General features: G+C 41.0%; 1 protein-coding gene across 3 annotated transcripts in view; it reads right to left on the reverse strand.

The window, feature by feature from the left end:
* Nucleotides 1–4,219: 4,219 nt before the first annotated feature.
* kcnq1.2 (potassium voltage-gated channel, KQT-like subfamily, member 1.2) overlaps nt 4,220–23,482 on the reverse strand; it is a 222,249-nt gene continuing 202,986 nt past the window's right edge. For all 3 annotated transcript variants that reach the window (XM_088080342.1, XM_088080343.1, XM_088080341.1), the window contains one exon: nt 4,220–6,684. In XM_088080342.1, the coding sequence (XP_087936468.1) occupies nt 6,538–6,684 (147 nt within the window). In that variant the 3' untranslated portion in view covers nt 4,220–6,537. The remainder of the gene's footprint in view (nt 6,685–23,482) is intronic.

The following is a 23,482-nucleotide window of genomic DNA, read 5'->3' on the forward strand; positions in this document are numbered from 1 at the left end:
ATAAATCAGGTCAAGTGGTCCCAAAACAGGTCAAACCAGTATCGGCAGATGCGTCTGCCGAAATCAAGAAATATCGGTAAAGAAATGTCAATGTGAAATCTGAGGTAATTTAGAAACTGTGATGTAATAACATACTTTGTCCATTAAATAGTACTGACATGTTTTAATATTCAAGTGTATGGTATTTTGTTTGGTTGTTTGTGACACAATTGTCTCCTGAATTTTCATATACTGAATACTGAATTTTCCCTGCCAAGAACTTAGTTGATTATCAGCCTGACTCATACATCAGTCGAGTTTCTGACAGATATCACTGCTGATACTAAATTTTACGTTTCAACACCATATGAGCCTTAAATCAGCAGAGCAGACGGATGTATGAGTCGATATTTTGTTTTATTTATGCCATAAAATATCATTTGGCTGTAGATGCATAGTTTAAGCACTAATTGTGATATTGCAGAACAGATAAAGGCACGTAAAGCTGAGTGATATATTATTATGGCCGATAAATCAGGTGAAGTGGTCCCGAAACAGGTAAAACCAGTATCGGCGGATGCATCTGTCAAAATCACGGAATATCAGCCTGACTCATATATCAGTCGAGTTTTCAACAGACGTCACTTCCGATAATGAATTTTACCATTAGACACTGTATGGCCCTTATATCAGCAGAGCAGAGAGATATATGAGTGGGTATTTTATTTTATTTATGCTATAAAATAGTTTAGACATTGATAGTGATACTGCAGAACAAATTAAGGCACGTAAAGTTGAGTGATATCGTTTTGGCCGATAAATCAGGTGAAGTGTTCCCGAAACAGGTAAAACCAGTATCGGCAGATACATCTTGTCGAAATCAAGAAATATTGTCCTGACTCATATATCAGTCAAGTTTTCGACAGATGTCACTGCTGATAATGAATTTTACGTTTTAACACCATATGACCCTTAAACCAGCAGAGCAGACAGACATATTTTATTTATGCCATAAAATATTATTTGGCTGTAGAGTCATACAGTTTAGATGCTGCACAGCAGAGGTGTGAATGGCTCTAATAAGCATTTGAATAACATTGGGGTCTGACCTGGCTGGTCTCTCAACTACGGGTCTAGCACAACCATTGGATGAAACCACAGACATTTCAAAATGAATCACCTTTGATTGGACAGTAAATCCCTCACTCATTGGTCACCTTCAGGACATAGGCTACATATGGTGGTTTGTCTCTCCCATAAATATTACTCTAAAAATAATAATAACAACTTATTATTATATATATTAAATATTACTTATTATAATCACTGTTATTATTATTAGTTATTATTATTCAGTTACTTAAGTAACCTGTCACAATAGCACTTTGGGGTCCTATGTGCCGGTCTATCTGAGGGTGGCCCAGTATGCAGCCTTTTGTGGTGTGTTGTTTTGAGTTCCCTTCCAGTCTTTCCTGAAGAACAGCACATAGTTCAGAGAGCTCCCGGCTTTTAAAGGATGGTGGCCTCACAATCCGCAGCTTCCCCATCAGATGTGCCATCGCCCTCATCTAATATCATGTCTATTGTGATTCCTCTCCAAACATCCATTTCTTCTTTGGCCAAGACAGCTCTCATCACTTCCAGCAGCTGAAAACACAAGTAGTACAATAAGTTATGTTCTGTGGTGTTAACACAACACAGATATTATGGATGATGCACATTTTGATCCCATTCTGCACAGTGTATTCAGCATTTTTCCTTAAATCTTACCCTTGCATCGGGTCATAGCGCCTGTTGTTTCCCTCAGTTTTAGAGACGCTGAAGTTTCCTATGAAATAGGCTACAAAAAACAACATCAAAGTCACTTTGGTAAACAGATATATCCCTGCTTGAGCAGCAGGCATAGTCACTGTGGCACACATTTTATTCATTTCGAGAGTCGTACAAAGAGATTCACTTACAGTACACCGTAAAAAACAAGTTACTCACCTAATACTGGTCGCTGTCCTGCCTGTCCTCCCCATGCTGCACCAGATGATTGTGATGAAGATCAGCTCAAGTGTTGCGAGGCCGCTCATTCGAAAAAAAATAAATAAATCAAAAGATTCCAGCGCCTCTTCAACCATTCACCGTCATCTTGCTTTATGCTGAGCTCTGTCTTGCTCCTCTGTTATTTTTGGGTATGTTTCCATGTAAACAAACACACGTACTTCGTTTCGTTTTCCCTCCGTGTGTTCAAATTTTCGAAAAGAACACATGGACAATGAAATTTTCTTCCAATCGGGACACAGGAGGTGGGACAAAGCCTTCGCAACCCTTGCTGTTTGGCTCAGAGGACTGAACAACCTGGGTTTCCCTGGCGAATCAATGCGCAGAAACTGATGATGTAATCATGCTCACCACGGAGCCTCTGGATGTCTCAACAGGGCATATCGACTTCACTATAATACATCCATGTGCGTATCTGGTATCAGTGGAACGCTTAGATTCTCCATTTTATGTAACTTTTTAAAGCACGTTGATAGGATTAGCACTTCAAAAGTCAGACTTTAGATGGAATTCTTTATAAATACTACAACACATCGCTGGTCTCTTATCCAGCTGCTCTCCATTGCATCCATTTTTATCAGGGCCAGATTCAAATTTGGGGGGGCCTAGTGCCCCAGCCTAACTGCCTTCCTTTGATTTCACCCATTCTCTAAGTGGGAATGATGGTGGGCTGTTGCCAGCTGTAGAGAAAATTATGCTGTTCTCTACACGCTTAATACTACAGGGGTTTTGTGTGAACCGCACATTTCTTGAGACGATACCGTGTTTACGGAAGACTTCTTTAAAACAAAAAAGAAATAGATCAGTTCCGTCTCTGTGTGGACATGGCCTTAGACTATTTTCAGCGTTCTTTTTCCCTCTGTAGTTTGGACAGCTGCTTGTAAAATTTACCTGTCTTGGGTGAGGTTCAAACTAATGATCTCATAGTCTATAGGCAAGCCCTCTAACCAACTGAGCTAAACCTTCAGACTTTTTGTGTTTTAAGTTGCATGTCAGACTCCTCTCTGGGAAGCGGCCTGTAAAACGTACCTGCCCTGGATAAGGTTCAAACTCAACATTCCACATATTTTTTTGTTTTAATATTCATCAATTAATTAATTTACATGAAATTTTCATGGTTTGGTCTACAAATTATGTACACCAAGATGACGTGGAATTTATGTGCCATTTAGTGCCATCTAGTGGGCCCTGGAAGTACTATATCATGTGAAATATCTCACTTCAGAGTCCAAACTCTCTGCGTGCATTATACGACTATCACAGAAATTAACCACGGCTTCAGCTGGAGTTCACCAGTACCCCGACAAACGTGCGGGTGCGAGGGCCCTTTCATCGCTGCTTGCAGCTTTACTATTCTCCTTTTAACTGCTCCCTCAGATCCTCTTTTAGGTTGTGCTCTTGTGTACTTCTGAGATCAAACTGTCTTTTGAAGTGGGAGTCTCTCTCTTCTCTCTGTCTCGTCTTGAGATGAAAGAGGAGCACGGGGTGACCCAGAGACCCAGAGCGGCCTCTGCAGACTGAGGTAGCCATGGGGTCTTTCTTTCTTTCTTTCTTTCTTCCTTTCCTCTCTCTCTCTGCCAAAATCCCCCAGTAGTGATAGAAACCAGAGGAGGGTAAAAGGCAGTGGAGCACTGCGGCCCTGCGGCCCATGTAGTCTCTCTGGCTAATTGAAAATGGCTTTGCTCTCCTCTTTGCTCTCTTCCGCAGCTCACTTATGCTCCTGCTGTCCGCCTCCTGCCTCTCCTTCACTCGCTGTCCCCCCCGCCTGTCCACCCCTCCCCCTGGGGACGACCCTCCCTCCTTACTATCCTCTCTCCCTCTCTCACTCGGCGCTGGACCGTGCTGATCTTGGGACATCCCCAGTATTTCTTGGCCTTTGAAGGCAAATATAATTGAGTGGTAATATGAGACGTATTCTCTTTTTCCTCTGCATGCCTCGCTCAATGGGTTATGGAATATTGAAGTTCAAAGTAGGTGCGGTGAACTGTTGTTTTTTTTCTCCCCCCTTCGTGGCGATTGCAGTGTGAAAGGAATTCAGTGAAATGAGGAGATTTTATTTGGATGGAAACTCCGGCCAATGGTTTACCTTGACCCAGCTCCGCTCAAAATTTGAACAAACGGCCCCAAAAAACTGTAAGACAGGTTTCACCCTCCAACGAAAGCAAATTATGGAATAGATGAGCTGGTAATCAAATTCCTCCAAGCCAAGAGAGCAGGCCAGCGCATAATGAAATGGAGTTTTATTATTTACAGCAGAGCTACAGTGCAGAGGGTGTGCGCGAATATCATTTACAATCATTTCCATGCGTCTGTACAACAGGAGCCTTACCCTCTGTGTTTCTCATTGCTCCATCTAGCAGATATGTTCCCAGTTGATCTTTCTACATGATAATAAATATAGTATGATAAGGCAATGTTTCTATTTACAACTTTTATAAAACTGTACAGGAGAATAGATATGTATCAAGGTCTGTCACAAAATGATCGCCTTTAAAATACAACCACTTTATTTGATGTAAGATAAATAATAGCTATTTTGAACCACTGCAAAAATATGAAAATATATACTAGTGCGGAGAGAAGGCCTATCTTCCTTCCCCTTCCCTTGTTCACCCCCCTTTAGTGTGTGCATCCGTCTCTTTAGGAACATGTATGCTATAATTACGGGAGGCCTGTCATACAGTAGCTACATAGTTGAGTTATTTTCTATTTTCTACTTCCTACATGCCTCAATGTCCTGTCCGATATGGGTACAAAGTCAGAGCATTGTCTTTTTTTTAAATTTAAAAGTGAGCTCTCAGTGGTAGCCTGATATTTCCAAACCTTTCACACAGAATTAGTGCACCCACTCCTCATAGCTTACTGTTTAAATTCTACACATTTTCCAGTGTTTCTTTTCATTAGTCACTCACAGTGAGTAATCTCCCCTTACCAGGAATTCAGCACTTAATTAGCTCTGAAGAGAAAAAAATAATCAGAGCTTTAATGGGGCAAATTTATTTCAAATTGTACACAGCAGTGTCAGCCCCCTGAAGAGGGTAATAGTGGATATAGAGCAGGGTGGTGGAGTGCGTAGTGCTGCTGCTAAAAGTGTTTGAGATTGAAATATTCATGAAATCTCTCAGTGAAAATCTTGAGAGGCCACGCCATAACTTCGGAGTGTATTCCTGTAACACAGCACCGGGCCCTGCCACGGCAGTTTGGCTATTTTTGTTAGCTTAGCTGTAAATCAGCACCATGTTAGCCACCCACCCCAGATACATTTCTTCAGTTCCATTTCTTTTTACTCCAGCCTTCCGGTCCCAAAACGCAGGGCAAAGTCAACAGATAATTTGCCCTTCCCTTCTCATGTTATTCGATCACTACTAACAAACACCCGCCGCAGCCTAAGTACAGTTAGGCTAGATGGATATGCGGCAGTGGAAATAAGCCTGTTGTGTACTGGGTGTGGATGGTGCCAAGATAATCAGAAGGATTTGAGGAATGCCTCTGCCATTGTGGGACTCTCAGTTTTTCTCTGTGTCTTTGGGGAGCTTGTGTGCTTTGATTGCATTACGACTTCATTACTGGGTCAGTTAGCTTTGGAATAATATTTGGAGTAGAGGAATGCAGCTCAGTGACAGGCCACATATAAATTAACATTATCTGAGTGGTGTGATTATGAGGCTAATGTAAGGGAATAACTTGAAGTAGCATGTCGCTGCTTGAATGTTCTGCAGGGGAAGACTGAGGGCTCACAATGCTGGTGCAGCAGAGAAAGATACATTTATACCCCTTTCTCACCAAAAATTTGCACAAGCACATGCAACCTGTTAAAAATAGGCTATACACTGCTTTCCCATTGCCAGTAGGAGAGCTGAGCTGTGTACATGGCTCTGCAGCAGACAAGTGTGCCTTTTAGTGTGTGTGGGGTTTCATTTTGGTGTGTCTGTATGATGTCAAAGAAGGATAAGAGAACACGTAAACAGTAGAAAGCAGCATGGACAGAGGTTTGTGAAAACTTTATGCTGGTTACTCCTCTTTATATATGTCTTACTTATTCAGTCTCTCTTTCAAACTCGGTGCAGTGTAATTTGGATCAGTGCTTTAGTGCTGCTTATGAGGAAACGGATGGTAATAAGTGGAGGTGCGTTCACGCGGATGTTGTGTGTTGTGTTTGCGGGTATTAGCAGGTTTTTGTGCAGTGGGAAAGAGCCATTAGGCAAAAAAAGAGGACCCAAACAGGGTCAACAATCATCAGAGGGAAGAGTCCAGTCAGACTTCTTTCTACACTGTGAATCCAACTCTCAGCTGCCCTCATGTCCCAGAGCAAGCAGATAATCAAAAGTTGTTTTCTCCTCAGTGGTAAAAAGTCAATGAGAAAATGTGGGACTGCAAGAGGAAGGGCTTTTGGAAGACTGAATCCCATTTTATGCGCATGCTGGCCCCCCATGCTAGGGGCTGTGCTGTTAATGTGAACTCCTGGTCCTTTGGTTCACCTTCATACCTGGTGTGACCACCGCTGTGAAATCAGAGCTCTTCATCAATGCTGGCACCCATGCATTTCTGGATGGTCACCCTGCGGATGGAGGGCTTGGACGTTAGCTCCAGCTTCGGCGGAAACTGCTCCATCAGGATACGCAGGACTGAGTCCACTTTCTGGTCCATCTTATGCACCTAGATTTAACACAATGACAAAAGACAAACAGGTTAAGTCAGCTGAATGGCTCCGGGGATAAACACTCTGAACATAAATACAGTGTAGACCTGCGTTATGAAATGAAGGTCGGCGAGTTTGTGCTTTTGTTACATATCCATCTGCCTCTTTAATACAGTTGCATTCCCAATGACAGAGCAGTGCAGGATATAATGACATGGTAGTCTGCCAGTCGCCGTCTACCTGCTGAAGCCACTCATTATAAGCTGTTGAGCCATATGATCCTTGAGTGGGCGTACAGACACTCACTCACACACACATACACACGCAGGCTGCTGTTGTTTACATGTTTCCTGACTGTAAACACAGGTGTGTCGCCCCAAGAGAGACATCTACCGGGCACAGCCAGCCTAACCATGGTGTGAATACAGATAAATGGCCCCATCTGAATGATAGAGGTAAACAGATAACAGACTGCCTGCCTACATTCAAATACAGTGAATACATCAGAACATGAACAAACCAAGACACACTCATGTACACACTCGCAACCACACAAAAGAAGGCACACAAAGTTACTGCACACACTTTTTTGACTTCAAAAAGACTTTCTATGTCGTCACAGATTTGGCCTTGGTTTTACCCCTGTACTTATTTATTTTCTCCCTCCTGAAGCACACACACACCAGTATCCTCTGATGGCTCCAACAGCTTCAAGAAACCAGGGAAAAATGATAAAGATGGCGCTTGGTAAATGAAAGCCTAAACAGCAAAATACATCAAAGAGCCATAACATCTCCCACAGCGGGCAGAGCAGACAGAATCAGACTCCTGTCTCTAGTAGATGCTGATAGCGAAACAACCGCGGCATTTCTGGCAGGAGACAGTCAGATAGTTAACATCAATGGCATTTTCATAGGCTTAAGGGTACGGCCCCTGTTTCTCCACATCTTTTTAGTGTGTGTGCCTGATGGCCCTGGACATTTTTATGGCAGAGCCGGACATTTACCAGCGATTATTGTTGTTGAAATATGAGCCATAATAGGAAAAATAAATCTGAAGTATCGGAGTATGTCACGGGAAAGAATGAAATCGCATAAGAGGATGCCAGTGATCATAATTTATAAATAACTGAGCATTGTGAAAATGTCTGTCAAAACTTAGATTCCAGACAAATAAATCAGTTAAGCTTTTTAGTTGCGTTTTGGAATAGCGTTTTTTTAATCTTAAAGATAACACAGATAGTGAACTTAAAGTAATGTGCAAGACCACTGGCTGCCTGAGAGACTTTACTACTAACATGTATACTGTGCTGTAACATAACTATGTGGTCATTAATATACAGGATGAAAGAGCAAGAATTGCTTCCTTTTCGCATTTATTGCTTTTGTTTCCTGATATTTCACCATCCACACTGCTTTCCTCTCAGATTGTACCATGACCTAAATAGTTGTGCTAAGTAGACGAAGCACGCGCTGGGCCCGGATAAAGCTTAGAGAATAATAGGCTATCATAAACATGTTGGGCAGTAATCTACAGACTTATCAACATTCTCGTTGGAGCTTAAAATGGATCAGGAATTCCTCCTGCTGTGTTTTCTGAAAGGAGTGGCCTGGGGGACCCACAGAGAGAGCAAAAAAACAAAAAAAAAAACAAACCTTATTAAACAGGCATGTTGTAAACTTTTTATTTATTACCATGGACTGGGTGTATGTGTTTGCTTTCTGTGGATGCATGTGGGTGAGAGATGCAAAGGTGAGGGGGGAGGTTGTGCAAGTGCATGCATATGGATGTGTTACTGGTGGTTGTGCGCTTGTGTGTTGCAAGATTACATTTCCTTGTATGTGTTTCCAACTGTGGATGTGGGTGAAAGAGATGGTATGATGACAAATGAGAAAAGCAAAATTCGGAAAGCGTGTGGTAAGGATATTCTTTTTCAAGTCCAAAGTCATGATGTTGGTGGTGACTTGTGTCCACTGTTTCTCTTTGCCAATACATGTTCTTACAGACACACTGTGCTGTATATTGTTATGATATGTGAGACTATTCCTTTTACCACATTACATAATTTTGCTGACATTACCACAGATGCTAAAGCAATTCTTAAAGCTACTATGTTGCACCTCTGAAAGTCGAAACTGACACAAAAAACAACAAAAACGCAATCAGAGCTGACCGAGTGGTAAAAGTTTCAGGGCTGAAAGATTAAGCTAACGCGGAAATGCCGAATAAAAACCTTAGTTATATAGCACTTTTCTTAACAAGGTTACAAAGTGCTTTAGACTGTAGACACCCATGTAAAAATGTGCAACTTTACAGCAGAAATAAATTCAGTCTAGACAAAACAAGATTTCCTCATTCATGATAACTGAAGGGGGGTGAATTTTTATTTAACGCACCCATTTAAATTTTATTAAGGCCCAAATAGAGGAGACGGTAGGGTACGTTTATTATATTTATAATAATAACTAGGTACTGGATGCCCAGATGGCGCCTTTTCATTCCAATAGAGTTGTTCACCTTGCACATGCGCCAAAAACGTTTTTAGCTTCAGCTTTACTTCCGCTGTATTGTTTTCATGATTCTAATTCATGAAAGTCAATTGTAATGTTCTGGTCGCCTAAAAAAGGGGGTTTGCTTGATTCGCTAGCAAAAATTAGCATTAGTACTATCTAAGTTAAACATTGCTGTAAATGCACCATGCTAACCGAGCTAACCACTAGCGTTGGGGTTAGCGCCATCCTCTTGCTCCCCACGTTTGGCCCCAATGCCAAAATCAAGGCTTCTAAACAGAAGTCCACAGACCAATCGCCATGATATCGGGGGCCATTATTATATAATCTTTGGAACTGAGAAATGCTGCTATTTTTTTTTTTATTCAACTAAATACGATTTTTTTGTGGAATTGCTTTCAGAATTTAATTGTAATTTACATGAGGTTCTCTTGATTGGCATTTACCAAAGGGGTATTGTATTGAGAAGGGGGTTTGTTATCTTGCTCATCCTGTGTAGTGTGTAATTGCTGGAGTTGCGTGTCACCACTGCTGTGTCATATAAACGCATGCTATCCAGTGACAGGTGACGCTCCAGCTGTCCCCGACCCTCCCTCTGACCACAGACAACACATGAGACAGTCACAGGCAGGGCTGACACAGACACAGGCACCGGACAACAAGTGTCTGCTAGGTTAAGTTTTCCACTTTAGTCAATTCATGTACACAGTATGTTAAAATAAAAAGAAAGTTTATATGGGCTGCAAATGATGATTTTAAGAATAAAATCATCATTTGCCCTTTAAAAGAGATTATTATATTTCTTTTTATTAATCAATTCATCATTTATTCTTTATTTTGTCCTCAGTGACAATTACCCCAAACAATTTCCCAGAGCTGTAGGCAATCAAATAGTTTGTTCAACCATTGATCCAAAGCCAAGATATTTACAATCAATATATAAATTTACATTTTTTTTTAAATAGAAAAGCTCACATTTAGGTTGCTGACATGAATCAATTTTTTGTTCATCTAAATTTAAAATCAATTTAAATATGAAATAGGTGCAAGGCTGTGGAGTCGGAAAGGGACGCTGAATACAAATTTAATTACAAGGATCATAATTGCGTTATCGATAGTTTATTTGGTCTTTGACCTGTGTTTCATGTACTTCCAGTCATTACAGCTGCTAGTGGAGACATGAAATACGGAGACAACGGTGGGGAGGACTCAGAGGTCCTGTTCACACAGGAACACCCTTCCTGACCACCTTCCTGCCCTCCCCTGTGGCTGTTTATCTGGTATCTAGTGCAATGCAACAAATACGAGTAGACAAACAAACATGCATGTAGTGTGTACCCACACTTATTTGTGCTAGTCTACCTGTCACCTAGCAAATAACAAATAAACAAGGAGAGAAATGAGGGACAACATCCTTAAATGTGGCCAAATAGAGCTGTAGGGGAGAGTGTTATAAAGGAAAACTAATGAAAAGCTGAAGTGAGTAAACAAATGTGTGACGCCAATGGTTAAAAGCCACCATGAGCCTAACTGTCAACACTCTGACAGTTTTCTGCAAAGTAAACTAAATGTATCATGCTAAGATAAGATGAAACAAGACAGATGAGATGAACTTTGTTATCCCTGCAGGGCACTTTTTCTTAGACACTGAAGCTGCATTACAAAGGGAACAAAAAGTATTAAGTATGAAAACAAGACCAGACAACAGCACATGTCAGACATGTATTATGTCATACATCCACATTTGACATGGGGTTTGCTTTCTAAACCTTACTAAAAACTTAACACAAATGTTGTACAGCCAAGCATTGTTTAAATGTGCACAACTTTTTTTCTTATGCTGCTAAGACAGCAAAAGTTTCCAAAGAAGCACCCATATGTTTAAATTTTGTGATTTTTTTTTTAAAAAAAAGGGGAAGCACAAGATAAGTGGAAAATAGTGCCTTGGGTTTGAATATTTCACTTGGCGTACAATAAGCAAGATATAGCTATAATATTGTAAAGTGTTTCAGCAAGTAAATACTGAATATACATTTTTTCTGACTCTGGCCCTTTCTGAAGTTTCAATTTAAGAGAGAAGAGACATCTGCTTTACTTTCTGAATATCATTAATACACACACAGACGAGTCCGGAGCCGGCCTGTGCCGATAGAGCAATTCATACTGCCATCTGTTGGAGAGTTGGAAAGCCTGGAGAAAAGCTTGGGGCTGCTTTCGCTTCATTCTCTGATTTCATGCAATACTCTACCATCACATAATTACTGACAAATGGAGACATGACATGCAAGAGAGATATGAGATGCTGGATAACTGAGGGAGCTGTGTGGTAGCCTTGACATGAAATGAATGGTAATTAGGTGTCGTGAAGTGGTGTGGCTTATTCAGCGGGGAAAACAAGGCCGGTATATACAATGAATGGTGCTGTGCTGGCTGGATTAACAAGATTTTGAACAGTCAACACACAGACACCGAGCACGTAGGCAAACAACAAAACAATGACTCATAGAGACACATCTAACTCCCCCTCTCTTTCACAGTCACCTTGAGGACTACGTCATGTAAAGGAGGAAAGATAGAGAAAATATAAGGAGAGTGGTCTAGAGGAGACATAGGTGCAGGGCTGCCAAAAGGAAAGACTACCACCTCCAGGAATGTCTTGGCATCTGTGTCCGACCAGGCTGCGCTATTCAACAAAACAAGATTCCTGTCATTGAAATGCTCTCAATCGCACGGGACAATGGAGACATAGCCGGGACAGGAGAAGAGATAAGACGAGAGGGAAACAATTGCACAGGTCACCGTCCTTGCATGCTGTAGTGATTGTGTAATGTTCTTTCCCACCACTGTGACCTCAAAAGGCCCGATGCTCCAACCTGTGTAACACCAGACAATTTTACAGCGTCACTCTTTCTTTGTTATGGCTGTGTCTACTTACATGGCACAAGCATGACTAACGTAATGTTCATTCCAACTGGAAAGGAGTTTTTTAATATCCCACTGGGGCCTTTTGGATGAAAAAGCAAGGTTTTAAAATACTGTTATAGTAAAAACTGAAAATATTGAGTTACTACTTTTACATTATGGTGTTCTTTTTTTGTCTTATTGCAGTACATTTACTTTGTTACAAACTGTCCTCAGTCAGCAGAACAATATTTTTTTAATTTTGCTATGAAGCCATCTAAAAGCACACTGATATTGTCCAGGGATAAAAAGCTTGTCATATTTACACAAGGCAAAACTCCTTCATATAAAGTACTTCTTGAGCAAAAAGTGAAACAACAGCTCCCTCGAAATGCACCAGTACTTGGCAGTACCCCGGGGAGTGTCCTTTTAAACAAATAAAGTTATATTTATATTCACTTTTTATCACAAAGATATCCTGTGCCTGTCCTTATGCTCTAGTAAACCTGTTGGATGCATTTGCAAAGCTTGATTTTGGATATTTTAGAATCAGTATTGTTTACATTCATGATTTTTGGGTGCAATTATATTTCCCAAGTATATATCGGCTAACTTTGTCCTACTGTGCTGTAATTGGCTTGTCATTGTCAATTAAGATGAAGTGGTTTAGGTTAGAACAAAGAGGTCAAGGATATAGGGTTTGTACTAGCCAATCATAACACAGTAGGGCGAGACTAGGTGGAACAATCTTGGGGGAAAAAAACAACGTGTTTAGTGTATGGGTGTATATAGAAAACCTTTTCATTTCTTTGAAAGTTGCTCAGTGGCGCATGAAGCCAAAAGAGTTCAACTGCCCCGGTACGAAACGACTTGGATCATCTGCATGACTGCACCCATAAAGCAAGCACACTACACGTCTTTTGAAAGCCAAGCAGCTAGCTTCCGGTTTAGCCCTCCGCTAACTTTCTGAATGTTACAGACCGAATGGGTCAAATCCCAAAAGTGAAATGAGTCATTTTGCCATAAAGCTACAAAGACATTCAAGTGCTTTTTAGCATCTTAGTTAGAAATCACTTTCTGAATTACGGCTGCAAGTGTTGTAGCAATGTATAAATATTATATGCTTTCCTTGGTGTGTCCGTCACAATCCGTTAGTTCTGCACTTAATAATGTAATCGCATTCCATTCAAACTCAAATGCAAGATGCTCTCATTTCCTGTTTCAGCTGGTGTGTCGAGCAGCGTACAGTTGAAAGTTACTGACATGTTACATCAACTGACAACAGCAAGCAGAAAATAGTAGTATTAAGACATGGTATTATGGTAAAAGAATATTACACAAATAAGGCATTAATGTGTAGATATCCTATAAAACAAAAGGACTAGAAAGGTCGTTTCCAGTAATTTTCCCTGTGTTCCCAAAGAGCCTACAGTATAATAGCAACAACAACAGCACAGGGTCAATTCAGGTAAATTTCTCTGCCTCTCCATAGATACCCTGTGCAGCTCACCCAGACTGACTGCCTGCTCTTTGTGTTTCACACAGACACACACACACACACACACACACACACACACACACACACACACACACACACACATACGTGCGTGCACACACACACACGATCCAGCGTCTCGCTCATAACACAATGGTCAATGCAGAAAAAGCAACAGAGGGTGTACACACTGGCCTCGCTGGTGGGCCAATAACAAGCTAGTATTACACAGAGGTCATCATTATCATCGCTGTGACAGGGCTGCATGAATGGAGAATGGAGATCAGGGATGGGGGGGGGGGGGGCCAGAAAGAGAGAGTAAAGGAAGAGGGACATTAAAAAAGCCAGAACAAAAGGAAAATAAATTTGAAATTTGAAAGCTGGCAAAAAAAGGACACTGGCGGCTTTTGTCTAGGGGGGAAGAGGTTAGCAATAACACACACAGATAGGTAGTAACCATAGACTGTGCAACACACACACACAAACACACACACACCACATTAGACAAGGAAAGTCAGAAGGCCCCTGATGCGCTGATGTTGTCAAAAGAATAAATCAAGGGCTGTATTCGAAACTGCCTTCTCCATACTACCACTGACTGCAGTATGCACTATGTAGCAGCCAGTAGTATGTAAAATGAAACTGTTAAGCACTTTATTTTGCAGTATCCCAGGCCAGGCTTGGCTGGTTTCTGGTTTTGGAACACTGAGGTAAATATGGCCAATAGCAAACCACCACTACGGTATAGCTGTAATAAGGGCCTTGGTGTCCTTCTCTGTCCCTAATAAAAAAAAATACTGTATATACCGTTAACATTTGATTAAGTTATGTATGTCATGTTGTTTTCCTCATTAACACCTCTCTCAGGTTAATATTGCTGTCTTTGAGATGTTAAATGTTAACTTAGCAGGCTTAATTTAAAGAGTAACTAAACTCCAAAATCACTTTTTTTCAGGTGAAATGAAATATATACAGATGGGTATTAAGTAGTGTTCTTGACTGATTCAGGTTCAGCTCTTACAGTTCTACATATTGTGTTATAAATATGCATAGTGGCTGCCCTCTAAATGCAGTGCAATTGAATTTTGCTTATGGCTGATCTTGGTAGCAGGAGCCTGCTTTCATTACCAACCAAGACCCCTGTTGCCACCTCATCACCACCCTCTCACCAATTGACTTCTTTGTGTTTATGCAGGGGGCAGGGAGGTGCTGTGGATCGAGATTCAGCACAGTAGGGTGAGTGGGCGTGTCTTGGCCCCCCTCCCAGTCTTGCCTATTTTTGAGACTTTTTGCACACTCCAGAGAGGAGGCACTCAAGCAAAAAGTGGGTGGTTTAGTTGCTATTTAAACATTATGGGTAGTAGGATAAATGTAGTTACACAGGCTGTTGGTGTGTTTGCCTATGAAAAGTTATAAACTCAAATTTCTACATATCCCACATATTTTGAAAGGCTGCAATCATGTGACCAGTGTGGTGACAGGAGTAAAACAAGGAAGTGGTACTGAATGGTCTCATAAGAATGCAGGTTTGGGTGGTGGATGGGTAACAAAATAATGGAATATCCCCCCGAACTTTACCCTGAAGATGCATGTTTGTAACTGTGTAAATTTATAGCAACCTTGGGGCGCCTGGTGGCTTGGTGGATGGAGCGGCGCCCCATGTGCAGGGGCTGTGTCCTTGCCGCAGTGGCCGAGGGTTCGGTTCTGGCCTCGGCCCTTTGCTGCATGTCTCTCTTTCTCTCTCTACCCCTTTCATGCTCACGCTGTCCTGTCGATTAAAGGCAATAAAAGCCCCCAAAAAATAATAATAAATAATAAAATACTAAAAATAATAAAACCCAAAAACTTACAGCAACCTTTGAGTGATTTTAATGTACTTCCTCATCATGCTCTCTTTTTTCCGAATCCCAACCAATATAACTTTACTTGCCTAAACCTCACTTCCCTTTCTTTACGTTAACTATATAACTGTACGTTAACGATGTAATGTTTACACTAATTTGTAGGACATCATACAAACTGTTGTGTCTGCATTTTCGTAGGATATCAAGTGACATGTTATATGAGGATAGGTTACTTTACACATTTGTGACACAAAGGCTGTGGCCTAGTCACAATTTTGCAATCAAAAGTTAGCTGTTATGATAATTTCAGGGCTTTGCATTATGGGTCACAGTAGGTGAGGTAAACTTATCTAGTGCATTGTGGAATTTTTTCTGAATCTGTTTTTTCTGAATTTAGCCAAATCAGTACTGCTAGTGGGTGGTTTAGAACAAAACCAAAGTTTTTTGAAATACTACGATGAATGATAGTGGGCAACTCGCTATCATTTAAGAGAGTCATCAAAACTAACACAAGGAACACAGCTGGACCCAGGTATATCAGAACTCACCAGCTTTATTTTTTCTGGGAGGTTTGTGACATTAGGCTGAAATGTTTTAAATTTGAGAACCTCAGGCTCTGAAAGCCAGCTGGAAAGGAAGTTGTTTGGGATGGGGATGGTAGACTGTCTCTTTGTCACTAACACATCAACATGGACCTTCCCACAGCTAATTGGATGAACCCTTCACTCCACTCATCTTTGCTTCTGACTTTTAAACTGAGAAAACATGGCAGCTGTTCTGGAAACAGTATTAAATGTCTCTTAAACTGTCAACAGTTTTTAAATAAATTTAAGGAAAAGGACAGGGAATGCAGTTGCATCATTCAGTGAAGCTTGTTTATGTTTTTAGGAGTCTCGTCAGTGAGTCACGTCATTACTACTTAGCTGCTGTGCTGAGTTGATTCCCAGTGTATATTTTACAAATTAAGGTCTTGTATCAGTAGCAGAATTTGCTAGATGTAGGATGGATTTGAGCCTACAGTTTCTTATTCTCTCACAAAAATATGCCAGCATGTCACGTACAATTATTCACAATTTAACTTAGAGCTGCTACAAGCGCTCATTTTCTAATTTCAGAGTTTTTGCATGGAGCTCTCTCTCTCTCTCTCTCTCTAAAAAAAAGACCTGGGTAATGACCAACATCTGTGATTCTTGTGCCTGTGGTGTTCTCAATTTATAGGAATATTCACCAAAAGACCATCTGAAGAGATACTTCATGTAACAAAAACTGTCATACTGTGCTATAAAAATCAGACTTTATTATTTTCAGAAGAAGTGGGGATGCAGATGCACACACACTTTACATAAAGAATGCAACACACACAAATTGAGCCCAAGTCTTACTCTGTCCCTCTTCTTTCACAGCCTTAAAAAAAAAAACAAAAGAAAAAAACAAGCTGAACCAAGAATCCCAGTCTGTTCAATGAAACCTTGTAAAATCAATATATATTGATGAAACCACACAGATATATAACCTGAAAGAGAAACACAACCATAAAAGAGGAAGTGTATGACTGTTTTATGACAAGCATGTGCCAGCGGTTAGGCGAGGCCAGAGGTGGCTGTGGACGGATGGAGGGATGAGGACAGTCAGACAAACTTCAAAGAGCTCTGGTGGTCTTTATTAACAGCTTGTTTTTGCTGTGTTGTGAGTGTGCTGATTCATGTTCAGTTTCTGGGCCTGAGCCATGATTACGAAAAGTGACAGCATCTCATTATTGATGTGTTTGTGTCACTATGTATGGCTTTCATGAAAGTGTAAAGCATCTTTTAGGTGTTGTATGTATGCATGTAACCATTCTGAGTGTTTCTGTGGTCATTCTGTGCCACTTTTTAGTCATTTTGAATCCCTTAATACTTGCTTTATGTCTTTTATTCTAATCTCTTTTTCCTTTTTCTTTTTTTTTTGTCTTTTTTTGGTCATTGTGTCTCTCTTCCTGGTTGGTATGTGTTAATCTGTGTGACATTTTGCTGATAAAGACCAGGGGGGCCATGACACTTAGGACCCTGAGCTCGTTAGGCTCGTTCAGTAATCCATCCATCCATCCATGAGACTGCATGAATTTGAATGGCTTTTGACTTTTCATGATTTTTCCAAGACTTTCCACAACTAAATAGGAGCCCTTCCATGACCTTAAATTTTTTTTTCCTCTCTGTTTTCTACAGGGCTCAGCAGTCTTGTTTCCATACAGATGGAGAGGAGCAGCTGAAAACCACCAGCTAATGCAATGAATGTGTGAAAATGTCAGTCTGGTATATTCATGTGACCACTTTTCTAAAAAAAAATTATTCACTTCACCAAATTCTCGTTTTCTGAGTGCACGTCTAAGAAGCTTGTGATATGACAGAAATCTGTTTGTGCAAATAAAGCTAGAAAACCAGCATCCTCAAAGTGTACATTCATGTGAGGTGAAGTGGGGTCATGCTTTGCAAAGTTGAGTGAGAACGAAAGAGAGGGAGGGCGAGAATGACAGACTGGGTGAATGGATCCTAAACCAACGTGTCAGCTGGACTCAAATTCACCAACCCAACAAGCAACCAGCCCGCTCCACCAACGGCATCGGTGCCAGCTGGAAAACAGAGCTAGCCCGGCTCAGATTCACCACGGGCCGGGCCGCTGCCAAGGAGAATGGATTCACTTTAACGCTGGCAGATACAATATGTTCTTTGTATTTGTAAAAGCAGGAGAAAGAGATGGACAGAGAAAGAGAGAAAGAGAGTAAGAAGAAATGAAGGGTAAGGCTGGATGGCAGTGGTGTGGATGGATTGGCTCTGGACTGAGAGAAAGAGAAGAAGGGGGGAGTGAAAGAGGGAAATAGTGGTTATGTTTTAAAGAACAGGAAACCAAGCGAGAGCACCTGACGCACATGATAAGTATCAAGGGCTGCGCCACGTGCCGCTAAACTGCAGCCAAAGCTCTTTTCTGCAGGGGTGGTGGTGGTGATGGTGGTGGTGTGTCGAGGGGGGTGTGTACCGGCTAATCTCTCTTCTGAGTGGGCACGCACTCAAAGCTGCTTTTGTTTCTGAGGGCTACTTTCACGAGGACGTACAATACCCCGTGTCCACTCCTCCCCTCCTCCTCTACTTTTCTTTCTTTTTTTTCCCTTTTTATCTCTCTGTTGTTCAGAGCACGCTCCTTCTCTCTGAAACACTGTGGGTGTTTTATTTGATTTACTGATCATTCTGTTTGGACATGACTGCGAGAGAAAGTGTACGTGCATGTGTGCATCCCCATGTGGTAGTGCATGTCCATGTGTGTCCATACATGCGTGTGGGAAACACTGATCTGGTCTTTCATGTTGTAAGAGGGTTAAAAAAAAAAAAAAAAAGAAGCCATAAATTAAAACAGCCAGCAAAGCCGGTGTGCGCGGGAGAGGCTTTGATGTCGTGTTGAAGGCGCATTAGCGTTTTTCACATTGAGAGATGTGCGGGTCGGGGAAATGTTACCGCAAACAAAATAAATGTGCAGCATAAACAAGCCAAAAGAGATGAATTATGAGAAGGCTGCATAGAGATGAAGCTGCTGTCAGCTCAGAGGAATACGGGCGTGGGTAAGAGAATGCTTTAAGGTTCCCTTCCCTGTGTGTAGGAAAAAAATACTTTTAAGTACCATAACATATACACAAGAATATATTGATAGTTACAAATAAAATATGATGAAAATATGTAACATAAATATAAAAAACTGAGCGTTTAAATGGAGTGAAATACACAAAAAACACATTTCAATTTGCGTAAAAAAATAAAATGCCATAAATATTAAACCAATTATTTTTCACTGACATATGATTGTGTCCTGTTATTGTGCAAATTCATCGCTCCATCAGAATGTTCCAAATATTTAAGCAGCAATTCATCAGATTTAGGGGATTAAGTGGCATCTAGTGGTGAGAACTGCAGCTTGCAACCAACTGAAACTTTGTCAGTGTTCATTCCTTACAAAAGTTGTGAACTACAAAAACACACACACTCTGACCCATGTGTACGCACATTTGGAGACAAGGAAACTGAGGCAGATGATGAGGTGGTGAATTAAAGCCAGATTGTAGAAATAAAATGTGAGAGGAATCATTTTACGTAGAATGATGCTTCACACATTACAGTTTGCCTCATATCACACATTACTCACAGATCCACTTTAAAATAAACTTTAAGTCTAGCTGTTTTATTTATGCTTGTTCTAGTGAGCCCTAACTTTTCAATAAGCACCTTTTACTTGTAAAAATTATAAGCCAGTTCAAACCTCACTAAATTTTGCTCATTATTTTATCAGCGCTGTCTCATCATCATATCCCTACCAGACTGTGTGCAGACACTCGTGGTCAGCTGTAAAGCAAAATGCACACATCAAATAACATTAACTAACTACAGAGCATCAGCAGTGTTAAATGATATCTTCTAATACTGTAAATAAATATTACCAATTACAACTATTATTTTTCATGTAGTTTTTGTGTGTAAAATTGCTGCAGTGGACACGGCCGTGCACAAACAGGACACCTTACCCAACAAACCTACACCACCTGTACATATGGATTTTGTTCATTCGTGAAGTCTGGAAATGAAGTCAGTGACAGCTCTTGAACAATCCTTACACTCCATATTCTCATCATGAGTCCTTATCATAATGCAGGCTAAGATCACCTAAATAAACAAATAAACTGTGCTCTTCTATCAAACTTTCATCTTAAATGACCTCCCAGGGTCAGGGATAACACTGATTGTCACGATCACTTTGGCAATGTGTGAAACAACCAGTGTTTGGTTTGTTCTATACAGCTAGCTCTTTGTTTGTTGTGGTTCTAGGGTACTGTAGAAACGTGGCGATGCAACATGGCCATCTCACGTATGAGAACCTGCTCCTTATGTAGATATAAACAGCTAATTCCAAAGCAACATTAACACAACAAGTCTTATTTTCAGGTGATCATACATCAAAGAAAACGTAAACAAAATAAGAAAGTTAAATTATCGCATATCAGACAATATTAATAATTGTGACCCATTATTCTGCAAGTTTAATTATCCAACAGCATTTGCCAAATGTTATCTTATATCTGTAAAAAAAAATGAGGCTGGAGTGTGGTCATAGCTGATAAAAACAAACCCAAATGTCCATTCCCCTCCATGTGAAACTTATAAAACAAAACGCCATCTATCCATAAACACTTCAACCTCCTCTGACCTATTTCTAGGAAGCTGTCACCAAACACACAGCCACTCCTGCGACCGAATCGATAAAAGCACTCAAAATGGTTCATAGCACGTAAAGTCAAGTAAACACACTTGGGGGTGAGGAGAGAGGGAGGGAGACAAGGCGGAGGGGTGAGTGAGAGGAGAGGGTGGGGGGAATAAGCAGTTGCCTGGTGAACCATTTGTCCTGAGAGACAGCTGGACATGATCTGCTCCTAACTGGTCCCCAGTGTGGTGGCCCTCATGAGGACAGAACATGCCGTCAAGCACAATTTGACCCTTTATTTTATGTTTGCATAAAAAAGCAGAACATAAACAGTAAACAACACCAAAAATCCGACACTTGAGACTTGTGTCATGTTTCAGCACACATACACATAAATACATAAATATAATACAGAGATGTGCACAAAAACACCCCCCCCCCCCAAAAAAAAAAAAGTGCTCACAGGGGTGTACTTTTTTTTTTGTTTGTGTGCTTATGTCTGCATTATATTTATGTATTTAGTTATTTAAGGCCTCTTCTCCTCTTGGAACTATTTCAACACATCCAGTGACGCCAAACGATAATATTTCTTCATCTTGGGGTCTAATGTGGGAAGATGAATAGCAGTCACATGACTCAATCAGGACAGTTTGATTACATTCCCCTGTCTCCTTAGAGCTAATAAACAGCTCAGCGACGTGACAGCGCCCTACATTTCATCAGCAAGGCAGCAATGACTCAACAGGACAAAACTGTGGACTGCTGCGCCTTTAAATCACTCACACTCAAGCATTAAAAAGAGAAATGAATGATATGCACCTCCACAAATACAAAAGGAGAGTGACACACACAGCACCACAGCGTTTTGTTTTTTTGTGTGTGTTTAAAGGTAATCTGTCAGTCGCTGTGTCCACAGTACTGTATATGTGTATTTACGTGTATAGCTTTGTACAGCATGTGTGCGTGTGTTTATGTCTGTGTGAGCTTGTGTACGTGCACCTCGGCAAGTGATTTTGACTTTGCATCCAGGGTGTGGCCTTGCATGGGGTTCACACAGGGGAGTCTTTATAAAATGAGGAACCTCACGCCCCCCCCCTCCCCCCTTCTTCTTCTCACTGCCAGCTGCCACAACCACCAAATGCCCCCCAAACCCTCAAACACACACACACATACACGCACTCCCCCACCCCACCCCACCCCCCCCTCTTGTGCCAGGCTGTGGTGGCAGCCAGCGTGGCATCGTCAGTCACCGGGGAGGTGCCATGTTACTACGGCCACTGCTGTAGGTCGGCCACACTGTGGCTTTGTTCTCGTCATCAATAGGCCAGTCAGCCTGATATTATAAATGACAAGGGGCGTGCCAGCACTTTGGTCTAGGTTCAGGGTGACTATTGAAATGGATACTAATGGCATCATGGCTTATGCACAGAAAATACTTTCCCTCAACAACACAGACGGTGCTGTTTTCTGAGGAACTAAAATACTGACATATGGTATATATAACCATAGTAAAACTGCAGCCAATAATAACTTTTATTATGCAAAAACCTGGCTATTTTTTCCAATTATTATTTATACTACTGTGGAAAATGTCCATCATAACTTCTGTGAATCTACACTAAGGCCTTTAAAAAGCTTTTTTTTCGTCTAACAGTTAACCCCCCCCCCAAAAACACTGATTTTTAATTTACAATTATATAAAGAAAAAGAAAGCACAAAATTCGCAGATTTGAAAAGCTCGAACTAGTGACTTTTTGCTGCTGATGATAATCTTTTTGTTGCCAGTCAAATGATTGCTTACTCAACTACAGTGTCAACTTTAAACACAGCAAGTTTACTGTGGTTTTACCGCAGTCGATTATTTTGCATAAAGGAGGAACTTGGTATTTACTAAATACTAACAGTTGATATCTAAAAAAAAATAAAATTGTTTATCATCACAACTGATAATAGGTTTGAACTCTATGCTGAGAATAAACTGCAAATTGCAGGGCTGAACAGTTAAACCAATGCCAAAAACTGCAGCAAAAGGTCAATAGAGGTGAGATCCAAAAGTGAGAAAATCCCTATAAACATCCATGTTAAAATGCTCAAGCAGAAATGAACATGTTAACAACCTGATACAAAAATTGGTTTTGGTCTAAATGTTAATATCTCCTTTATGACAACTGAAGGGGAGGGTTTATTAAGGTTTAATAAACTGCCCAATAAAGGGCAAAGTCACTTTGAGTTACATGCCGCCACCTCAGTTAATTGGTCAGCTCTAACGCTGGCTCCTCCAAAATCTCCTCCAAATATGGTCACTTTCAGGGTCCAAAAGTCCAAGATGGCGACGGCCAATGTACCGAAACGGGAGTCCACAAATTAGTGGGTAACGTTGGGGGAAAAGTTCATTGTTATTATACACTCTAAGAAGCTGTGTTGACATACTGACAAAACATACAGAATCAGATGTGACTACAGCAAGCATCTCCTCATCTATTACTCGTTTCATTTTCTGAAAAAATGCTCAAAGCTGTAAACCATGGTGCAAGTTTCTGGAGCTACTACTTCCAAGGTGTATGGAGAAGCGAGATAAATCAAAGGTGTTGGTCTTTTAATAGAGTTGTTCTAAAAACTACAAGCGTTGCTGGAGTTTCCTCGCCAAACTGAAAACCACACAGCTACTTAAACATGAGAGAGACATGATACAACACATGCAATGTAAACAAGAGTTGTCTGGGCACAGTGGAGGAAACTAAAGATGATGTGTCTGTGTGTGTGTGTGTGAATATGCGTGTGTGTGTTTATCCCAGACAGACAGTATCCCCACTGCCTCACCCCCCTGCCAGCTGTCTGTCCTGCCCAG

Source organism: Plectropomus leopardus, chromosome 7, assembly GCF_026936395.1.
Source record: "Plectropomus leopardus strain MGB_pleo_1.0 chromosome 7, ASM2693639v1, whole genome shotgun sequence".
Lineage (NCBI taxonomy): Eukaryota > Metazoa > Chordata > Actinopteri > Perciformes > Serranidae > Plectropomus > Plectropomus leopardus.